This window comes from Arachis hypogaea, chromosome 14 (assembly GCF_003086295.3).
Source record: "Arachis hypogaea cultivar Tifrunner chromosome 14, arahy.Tifrunner.gnm2.J5K5, whole genome shotgun sequence".
NCBI classification, from domain to species: Eukaryota; Viridiplantae; Streptophyta; class Magnoliopsida; order Fabales; family Fabaceae; genus Arachis; species Arachis hypogaea.
In genome coordinates, this window is record NC_092049.1 from 2,338,293 (window position 1) to 2,349,536 (window position 11,244).

An 11,244-nucleotide genomic window follows, 5' to 3' on the forward strand; every position below is an offset into this window, starting at 1 on the left:
TTGAAACATGGAAGTATATTCTTAAGTAGAAGTATCTCTATATAGACGACAAAAATTTATGATTATCTCTTTATAAGTTAATTTTTTTTTATTTCGCAGAGGCCTCGCCTTCTATTGCCTCGACGAGTCAGCCATACCCTTTCTCCACCGTACGCTATTGTCCCGTATCTAGCTGAGGCCGAATTCAGTGACACGGTGCCCCTCAGGGACTTCACTTTTGATAATTCCCTGATTTCGGCACTCGTGGAGCGATGACGTCCAGAGACGCACACGTTTCATCTCCCGTTGGGTGAGGTCACTATTACCTTGCAAGACGTGGCGTACCACCTATGCCTACGTGCACACGGGAACACTATTGGGGGTGCCTTCGTGACTTCGGTAGGTGGTACCAGACCGAGACGTGGGCCATGGTGGAGCAGCTGCTTGGTGCCAGGCCTCCGGTGGCGGCACAGCAGGCTGCGCAGAGGAAGGAGTCCTTCACGCTAAAGCTGGTGTGGTTACGTGATCGTGTCCACCAGATGCCCCCGACCAACGACCCGGAGACCCTCCAACAGTACGCCAGGTGCTTATTATGTTACTAATTGGAGGGTATCTGTTGACAGACAAGTCCAACAACCTGGTGCACATACGTTTGCTACCGCTTCTCCGTGACTTTGCGGAATATAGGGCGTTATCCTGGGGCTCGGCTATGCTGGCCTGGACGTACTAGTCACATTGTTTGGCGGCACAACGGAGCGTCACGGACATCGGTCGTCCTGTACATAGGTTGAGTGTACGGAACTCCCACCATCACTGTGTCCCACCTCTGCGGAAAGCTTCATTACCTGCTCCACCATGATCATCCCATGGATGTCGAACATCAGTCGCACATGCTCGTCCCCTTGAAGTCAGAATAGTCGAAACCGGAAGACTCCGTTACCCATGGGTGCCAGCAACCTATATGCCACCCTTCCGATTTCCCTCACTTGTGTATCGTCGAGCTTGCTCAATATCAAACTCTTCAAATCCGACAACGTTTTCACACGCTGAGTGCGAAACAATATCGGATCCTCACACTCAAATGTCATCCCGTTGTCATCATTTCTCATACGACAGTTGGGATAAACAAGCACAACTATGTATGGACTATTATTAGTCATTAATGTCTTGTATTTGTGAGAAATATGAGACACAAAAAGGATAGGAAAAGTTTGTGAGAAATACCAAGGGTTAGACATCCTTTTATAGCTACTACGATTGTATTCTATATATCTCGTTTACACTCACGTTGCAGCTGACGTGTCGTATCTCGTTTACAATGTAAACAATATACATAAATTTTCATCTCATTTACACTATAAACGAGATATGACTTAAGAATACAAAACGGTAAATATTTTTTAAATTATTTATTTCGGTAATTATGATATTTATTTTATTTATTTAAATAAAAAATCCTTAAACAACGTGAATAATAATATAAAAAAAAAAACAAACCTGCTACTCCGAAGTCTTTTTTATATAGTAATGCAGTTATGCACTAATGTATTTATTGATTTATTTTTTATTAATTAAATATATAAAAATAATACAAATAAAATTAGTTGGGATGATAAATTATTTATAATTTTATTAAAAGTTTTGGATTCAAGTCTTTGATATACAAAAAAAAAAAATGATATCACCTCATTGATTTTAACAGTGTAGCAAGCAATGTGCTTTTATTGACGATTTTTCATCTTCCCAAAGAATATAGTTAATGACTTAGGAAACTTCTATCCCCAAACAATTCAGCTTGTTAAATAAATTTAGAAAAAGACGTCACAAAGTGAGGTTAATTTGCAAATCCAATATTAAATCCTAATCTTTTCAGAATTTGTTCAATCACTTGATTGACATTTTGTCCCATAATACCATTTCGTTCAACAATTTGATTAACATTTTGTTGTAGTCTAATATCATATTTTATCACATTACCATTATTTTTATCTTGTCTATTCAAATTCATATCATGTTCAGGAGGATTTGGTTCTGCATTTTTGTCTTGTACTTCATTAACATTATTTTGATTTTCCTTTACAATAACTATGGTAGCAATTTGGTTTACTTTATAGATTAATTACTCGTACTTAATATTTGTTGACTAAATAAAAGGACTAAGTATTGTTGTCATATGATGAGTTAATATATTAACCAAATTATAATTATTTTCATTTAACCGTTGATGAAACTTTGTCAATGGATCAACAGTAACTATGAAATTTTCTGATAGTAATGTTTTTGACATATTAGAAAAAACTAAACTTGTATTTTGGGTAATAAAAAAATTATTATCTCTTATGCTCACATTTAAAGGAGTACATAATATACTAAGTAAAGTTTGTGACAGTTAAAATTTTTTTGCATGATAGTACTGACACATGGATTATGACAAACATCATTTCTAATTGGTAAGTTTAAAAATTAATCTTTCTAATTGGTAAGTTGAAAAATTAATCAAACCTTGTGTCGCTAGCTATATAGGAGACGAATCCTAGTGACAACCTATTAAGTATTAAGCAACCACCCCATAGTGATTATATGACATGCATTAATGCACTTAACCCATGATAAGCATAATCAACACCATACTTTCAGAAGGAAATAGATTCTTTCCAATTATTTTAACACTTGAAAAAATAAAGTGTAATTTCTCACCTTTAATTCTATAAATGAGACCAAAAATAAATAAGAAAGAGAGAGCAATGAAGAGTGAAATTAAACACTGAACACCATCCAATTTTTTTTTTCCACTGGAGAGGATCCACTCCCCACCGACAATATCTTAACTTTTGTAGTAAGAGGTATGAAAATATTTCAAACATCCTTTTCTCTTTCATCACTGGAAGTAGAAATTATTGCAGATGAACTTGACATGTTACTTGTGCTAATTTTCCAATATCTAAAAGAGGATAATATCACTTTTAATATATTTTCGTTTTACGAATATAATGAGGATAATCTCTTTATTTTCCACCATCACTCTACATTATATCTATTACAAGAAAAACGCCGTCGAACTTTATATACAACAATACTAATTACAACAAAAATGACCAGTTGATTTGGCTTAGCCATGAAGATCAATGACTCTCAACGTGTGCATCTCTTCAAAGAAAACTGAAGCGTGGTATCAGCTAGATGAAAGGAAATATGGCGTACTCAGCATAAAATAGATTCCATATAAATCGATAGAACCCTGAAATTGCTTCCTGCATGTTGAGGCAATTGACAGAGAAGTTTAGACCAATGACTGAAAACAGGGTCACTAAAGCTTTATAAAAATGTAACCACCAATTTTAATTCATCCTAGTGATAAGATCGGTTATATGGAGTGTCACAGAGAGCATTTAACTATTAGTTGACTTAGGGATGTCAATGGGGCAGGGCGGGGGCGGGGGATGCCTCCCTGCTCCCCATCCCCGCCCTCAGATTTGCTCCCCATCTCCACCCCATTCCCCGCCGTGGGGGAATATTGCTCCCCATCCCCATTCCCCGCGGGGACCCCATTCCCCATGTACATAATAGTTCTAACTAATTATTAATTTCCATATGAATAGAGCTACAAGTATCTATCTTATACAAAAACTGCAAGATTTTATACAAAAAGTCTAAATGACACGATGGTGACTTCTTTCGAAATAACGCAATGGGGACGCAACGACGAGCCAAAGGACAAAGTAGTAGACGAGGTGGGAGACGCGACAATAGAGAGGAGAATGGACACGACGGCAGAGTTACGCAAAGGAACGCCGCAAAAAGAAATTACGACGCGGTAAGGGTGATGGCATGGTGAGGTGTGACGATGCGGTGAGAAGGGTGACGAGGGGGTGGCTGCAGAGAGGTTGGATGAAGTATGGACTACCTTAGGAATCTCTGAATTGAAGAAGGGTTATGCAAATAAAGATTAGGAGTTTTGGGTTTTTATACATATGTGTGTGAGAAATGTCTAAAAAACATATATGAGAAATAAACTATTAAGGATAATTCAATGAATTCATAAATTTCGGGGAATAGCGGGGACGGGGTGGGGATCCCCGCTCGGGTCCCCGCGCCTGCTTCGGGGGAATTTTGTTCCCCATCCCCATCCCCGCGGGAAAAATTCCCCACAATCGGATCCCCATTCGGGGCAGTCCCCGCAGGGATCCCCGCGTCTCGGGGAATTTTGCCATCCCTAAGTTGATTTGCCCTCCACACAAAAAGTTGAACTACCAAACAAGCAAAACAAGTACTTTTTTAAAGACCTATAAAAAATACAATGAAATTAATTTGCTGTAAAAAGCAAAATTGACCTCTTTTCTTGGTGCCCAAACTTGAAATTTTAACCAATCATGACCCAAAACTGACATGGAACAAGAAATTAAAAAAAATTGACAAGTTATACGAAGTCTCTGAAACTCGGCTGGTGTTAAGCATTGTAGCAGGTTCACACCGTCAGTCCCAAAGGGTAATGCTACGGTGAAGAGTTAAGTTTTTTTGAAGAGTGAAGATTACCATTTTTCTTTAAAGTAAAGAAAAAAAACCCATAAAAATATATTTTATTCTTCACCCAATTCTACTCTTCACCAAAGAAATTCCCAGTCCCAAGTCTGACGAAAAGAGGAGAGGTGTGGTCAATAGTTGATGTTCAAGATATTTTGCAAATCTTTATATAAGGTTTGGGCAACTGATAGCTGAATTGACTATATAGGTGACTGTTAATAAATTAACACGGGGAATGAAATTGAAATTTATTTTAAACATTAAGGACAAAATTAAATCAAATTAAACATTAGGAGTATTTTTAAAACTTTTCGAAAGTATACTTTACCCATAAAATAATAAATATGTTAAAAACATCGAAAGAGTAACTACTTGATTTTCACACAGAAGGGGTAGTATGTTACCTTGGTATAATTTGCTTTTTCTAATACCCATGCCTGAAATATAATTAGCAAAGTACATTCTGTTCAGAGTAATTGGATCAAAGTAGGAGACAAAGCAAATGCAAGACAAACATACACAAATAAAATAAAATAAAATAAAATGAAAATCATAATAGTTATTAATTCAAGAAGCAAACCTGGAAAATCAAGCAGGATGCAAAAATCATATGAGCTGGTATCAGTAACCATTGCCTGAAAGCCTGTAACATACAACTGGACTTTAAGATGAGTAAAAAATTTCATTAGAGTGATTGGCAGACCAAAGATGTTTATATTAACCTGTGGCATATAAATTGCTGCCAATATTGAACCAATATAGTTCATTAGCAAGATTCCACAACCAAGGAAAGCAATGTTCCGTACACCAAGTTTTGTCGCAAGGGTTGATATCTGATACCTGAAGTTAGTCATTACAAGAAAGTCCTTATTAGAATAGAATAAGATAATAGCCCAGTGCAAGAAGCGGGCCAACCTTTATGCATGTACAATATATAAATGCAGATATAATGAAATACAAGTTCTCTGTATCGGCAACTCGGATAAATAAGCTTAGCACTATGTGACTTACTTGCGATCCCCCTCAACATCTGGAAGATCTTTCGTTATAGCAATTACCAATGCAAACAATGTTACAAATGTAGTGATGAAAACCACAGGTGAGCTGCAGGTAAAGACACAAAAACAAATGTGTTCTCAAATAAGTAAGGTAAACAATATTGGATGAGAACATAATGCTTTATAAGATCGATTCGATTATACAGGGAAGCATAGTCCTACTTTTCAAGCAAAGTTCACTGGCCAAGTCATGTAATCATAGAATTAGACAAATTAATATTTAGGATCGACTTCATGGAGGTATTGTTGGCACAACATGTTCCTATGAACCTGGTTCTTTACCTTAACCAACTACAAATATGAAGCAACAGAAAAACACAAACCTCCACTCAAATGCAAGTCCGAGGGCAGCTCTAGTGGCATAGTACACGCCAAAGTTAAGTAGAAAACCTCGGACCTACACAAGCCTCTTCTGTCAATGCTCAACCATATGAATAGATGCTTCAAATTCAAATAACCATTGAATTGCTCAAAAGAATCTTGAAAGTAATCATATGAAGTAACTATTTAGTTGAACTTTAAGTACTGTTAGCTCAGCCTAGATAGGGAGAATAGGAGGGTAAACCATACCGTGGCAATAATAAGAAATGCTGCAATAGGAAAACGTTTCATTCTTAATGGAGGAACGGAATAGATGGTGCCGAGAAAAAGGCCAAGCGTGTAAAGTGAAAATATTAAGGGCCCAAAGTTCAATCCAACAATCAACAAGCCAGCAGCAGCAAAAAATGCAACTAATAGCCATGCAGATTGGACTGAAAGATCTCCAGCAGCTATAGGTAAATAAGGTTTGTTTACCCTGAAAATGAATAAAAAGCTACTTAGATAAATGACCCAATATACATTTACTTAGGTTGAGCTTTAACCAACAACAGAAACAGCTTTAGGTCCAGGAAAAGAATGTGAAACTGAAACAATTAGAGTTACATAAGACACAAATTCAATATATAGGAACTTAGCAAGCAAGCTATGGGAAAAGGCAGAGGAAGTCAGTTTCACGGAGAATTTTATAAATGATTACATCATACTTGTCAATGCTAATGTCATAGATTTGATTGATTCCAACTATATAACCATTCCCACAAATCAGGGCAAAAAGACCAGAGAATGCTTTGAACAGAAGAGACCACTTTATCAGATTTGAGTTTTCAATCAATGCTCTTGCCACCAAAGCACTGTAAACAGAACGAGTAACCGGCATTCAGTACAGTAAACTTTCTGAGAAAAAAATAACTGCATTGCTTATTGCAGGCATATGGTAAAGTTACTCACAAAGAACCTAGTGCTGTGCCGCGTATAGTATGTGGCCTTAAAAATCTCCAACATGCATCTTTGAATTCTGAAACTTTGTCTGCAAATGGACGATCTGATCCAGCAGCTCCAACATGGGTACAAGCCTAGCATAAGGTATTTCACCCTAAACTGATGAACCAGACTAAAATATCATATATTAAAACCAATGTAAAAATGTGAGTACTAACAAACTGAATTAGCTATGAGCATATTCAGAGGTTGCACACCTGCAGTTAGTGCTGAATAAGAAATTTTTCATGCTAACCTTTGTGTTATCAATCGTGAACAAGGCTATAATTTTATATATTTAGTTAACTAACATCATATTGTCCATGTCTTTATCCATATGTGGTATACAGGAGTCATTAAAGCAAACTTTCCAGTCCTAGTTACACTGATTCAATGAAAATTAACAGGTTCAACTTGCACATTCACTAAATTCTATAAGGAGCTATTAATTGTGATGGTTCTAGAAGTTAATTTTGATCATCGGATCTTACATAAATGGTCAAAATTAAAGCATTGCATGACTATTTTAAGTAACCATATGACCTATAAATAACTTATCATTGTGCATAGTTATATTATATGGCCAATATTTGCTCCTTCCTACCCATATATAAATATAATGGGGTCGGTATTGTAAAATCAATCCCAGCCACTGATTTCAATACAATCAAAGTGATAGAATATCATGAACACCATGGAGTTAAACAAATTAAAGAAAACAAAGCTCATGATATTTTAGTACATGCAAATTTCCCAGGTGATTCTCCATTTGCCACTGATTAATTACCAACAATAGCAAAAATTGAACATCCCAGACTAAAACAAACAAGGTAGCATGCAGATAGAGGAAGCAAAATCGGCATATGAAGGGGAAAAGAAATACACACCGTGATGGAAGTGGGTCTATTCGAGAGTCTTCTGTCATGATATCGTAGAGTTGAATGGCTGTTTCTGGAAAATTTTAAGCACAAAGTAGAAGCCTTTGGAGCAAACTTGGTGGTGGGTGTTTTGATGGAGTAGGAGGAGTTGCAGTTGGAGGTGGCAATTGAGGGATGAGCACGAAGTGAAGTTGATTGAAAGGTTGAGAGCTTCATGGGGAGCTGAATATGGCAAAGCATAACACTTTTGCAATCACAGATACAATGGATCACCATCTAGTCAAGCCACGACCTAACCAACATCAATCCAGATAGCTTATTGGAAGAAAGTTTTATCATTGCATTTTTTGGATTTGTGCATTGTGTACTTCAAGTAAAAGAAATGATATAGAGATTTGTGGCACCATCAACCAATCTCTTTTTTAAAAATAAATAAATAAATAAATAAATAAAAGAATGATATATTTTCTTCATCATTCTAAATATCTAATAATGCTTAAATAAAAAAAATTCTTTATCATTCTTTTTATATGTTTCAAAATAATAAAGATATTAGACTTTTACCTTGTTTAGAAGTTAAGAGAACTAAGAAAAATAGTAATAAATTCAACATAAACTGAAATCATTTTAAATTATATTTAGAGAAATATTGGTTTGTACATTGTTAACCACTAAACAACATCTATCTATACATTTGGAACATTATACTTGCCTTTTCTTTAAGAATTGAGCTAAAATTATCCCTAAAGACACTTATTAAGAAGAGAATAATAGAAAATTATAAAGTTTTATGTTTCTAATGCATTGCAAAGATGAAACATTTAATTTTAATAAAAGTTAAATCAATGACTAAGATAATTTAAAACCAATGATTAATGGTATAAATCATACAAGGATTTTAAAACTGGACAGAACGTCGAACCGGTCATGCTACCGAATCAGGGATATAGAAGTCCAACCAATTTATCTAGAATACATACATATATATATATATATATTAAAACACATATCCCCTTAGGTTTATCAAAACTACACAGACCACCTCTTATTTGATCAAATATACACTCACCATTCCCTGTATTATGCCAATTACACATCTAAATAATACACTTAAGCCCCTTGATGTAATGTAACTAACAAATTCTTATACATGTGATTGTCACCTATGTTTTAATGATTTTTTATTTTATTTTGTTTTGTTTTACTCAACTGAAATAACAAAAATAACCTTCATAACAATATTAAAAGAAAAAAGTATTTTTGTAATTGTTCTCGGTTTGTATCTGTTTTCTATGCACAAAGAGATTTTTGGCTTAGAAAAGACTTTTTAACAAAATATTTTTAATGGGAGTTTATGTTGGTCAAATAAAGGTGTGTATGTAATTTGATAAACCTCAAAGTTTGAGTGTAAGGTACCTAAATAGTAATTATTCAACCATTAAATTACAAACAAGGAGAAAATAATTAGAAATATTTTCATAACAAATAATGAAACATGGCTTTGGATTTGGTAGCCATCTCTAAAGGAAGGCTACCGATGACCCTCTCTAAAATTATGAATTCAACCTATGCTTTTTTTTCTAAAATTATAAAAGTTCTCCTATTTTCTGATTTTCTTTTCATTTTAACTCCATTGTGTTGAATCCCTTCTTGTATCCCCTTTTCTTGTCCAAGGCTTAACCAATCCCTGGATAATTTTCTTAAGAAACTTACTTCAGAATATGCTTTAAAATATGTTTATAAAACAAGTGATTTTGATTTGAATCATAAAAGATTAATCCAAGCAGAAGTTATAAAAGCAACAACATCCATCCTTTCTTTTATACATATAGTACATGAAATGGGTTTCTTTATATAATTATATTAGTACAGGAATTCAACATTGAATGATCTATTCCTTTCCTTGGTTAAGATGCCTGCATCTTGTTACTAGGCAAAAGTACATAAAGCAAGAATGATCGTTCAGTGTGAATGCGGTAACTATGGTAAGCCTTGAACAAGAGAAGGAGATACACTAGGGGTAGGGGTTCTCAACACAATGGGGTTAAAAGAAAAAAAATAATGAAAAAATAAACTTTTACAATTTAACTGTTATAGATGCAGGGTTCAATTCATAACTATTTTAGAAATGCTAGCAGTAACCTTGGCTCAAAGCCATGAAACAGAATAAGCAAATCGTCTTCAATAATAAAGAAACGTATGCAAATCAGAACCAGCATTAAGTCAATAAGCAATATCAGCATGACAGTCAAATCAGAAGAAACAGCATCAATCAAGCAACAATTAAGCAATTAAGCAAATCAGAAGCAACGAGAAGCGTAATTCAATTGGAGGATTATATTGAATTGTTCAATAACTCTTGAATGCGAAGAAGTGTAGAAGAGGACCTTGAGCGGGAGCAGATAGAAGCAGTGAGCTCGGCGGCGAAGTGATGAAAATGTGAGAAGACAACGGAAGAGTGATTGAGAAGAGAAGGAAGATGAAGAGAGACAGAGAAGTCAAAAAAAATGAGGGGATGAGGACGTGAGGGAGAAGCGGAAAAAAATTTGAGGCTAGGATTCCGTTTGCAATTTTATTTCATTCTATTTTCTAATAAAGTCTTTACGTACATAGTTCTTAAGGTTTCTCATGAGTCATGACTCATTAGTAAATCAAAAGTCAACTTAGATAAAAGGGTAAAGTACCAAGAGCCGTTTGCAAAGTGACACAAGCTATTTTTTTTTTTTTTTTGAATTATAAAAAGTATCATAAGCATGTTTGTTTTGGCATCATTTTAAAAAATAAAATTTAATTTTTTAAAAAGTTAATTTGTAGTTTTTTTAAAGAGTAGAAATATATGATTTCTCTTCTTTTTGACAAGTCATTTTATTATTTTTGTAAAATAAAAAATTGATTTCAAAATAAAAAAATCTATTTTTATTCTTGGTTCTGTGAAAAAATGATTCCTATTTCTGCTGGAAATACTGGCCCTCTACCACCATTTTCACCTAAGGTTCTATCTTCTAGAAGCACCGGCATTCTACCATTATCTTCACGCAATGTTCCATCTAATGGAAGTGCTGACCTTCCACTACCATTTTCACATAATGATTCATCTGCTGGAAGTATTGACCTTCCACCACCATTTTCTGAACAAGCATATATTCCTTTTAGGTATTTTTTAATCATTTTATCATTTTATTTTTATTATTAAATTTGTATTGAACATTATGTATGCTATGAAATCTCAGTTTTAATTTTATTTTTTTATATGTGATTTTATTTTTATACAACTTGCTATTATTTTTAAAATTAGTTATAGCAAGTTCTTGATCCAATAAAAAAGGAGAGAGTTTTAATAAGAGTAAAAAAATAAAAAACAATAATAATTTTTTTTTATGTATCTCCACTTTTTATGTATTTTTTCATGTACGAAATGTTTGTTTGATTTTTTTTTTTTTATGTTCTTCCCCAACAAATTCATGAAAGTGGTAAGTCCGTAAGAAAATTTAAAGCTGATTGTAATGAAC

The 11,244-nt window shown here is 34.4% G+C and overlaps 1 protein-coding gene across 1 annotated transcript; it reads right to left on the bottom strand.

The window, feature by feature from the left end:
• Positions 1 to 2,917: 2,917 nt before the first annotated feature.
• On the bottom strand, positions 2,918 to 10,352 carry LOC112740928 (homogentisate solanesyltransferase, chloroplastic). Its single transcript, XM_025789650.3, has 11 exons — positions 10,123 to 10,352; positions 7,745 to 8,027; positions 6,828 to 6,952; positions 6,584 to 6,730; positions 6,129 to 6,354; positions 5,882 to 5,955; positions 5,512 to 5,604; positions 5,223 to 5,340; positions 5,081 to 5,143; positions 4,905 to 4,937; positions 2,918 to 3,230 (listed from the first exon to the last, which is right to left on the bottom strand). Exons 2-11 carry the CDS (start codon positions 8,009 to 8,011, stop codon positions 3,156 to 3,158), a joined length of 1,221 nt encoding a protein of 406 aa, XP_025645435.1. The 5' UTR covers positions 8,012 to 8,027; positions 10,123 to 10,352; the 3' UTR covers positions 2,918 to 3,155.
• Positions 10,353 to 11,244: the final 892 nt, after the last annotated feature.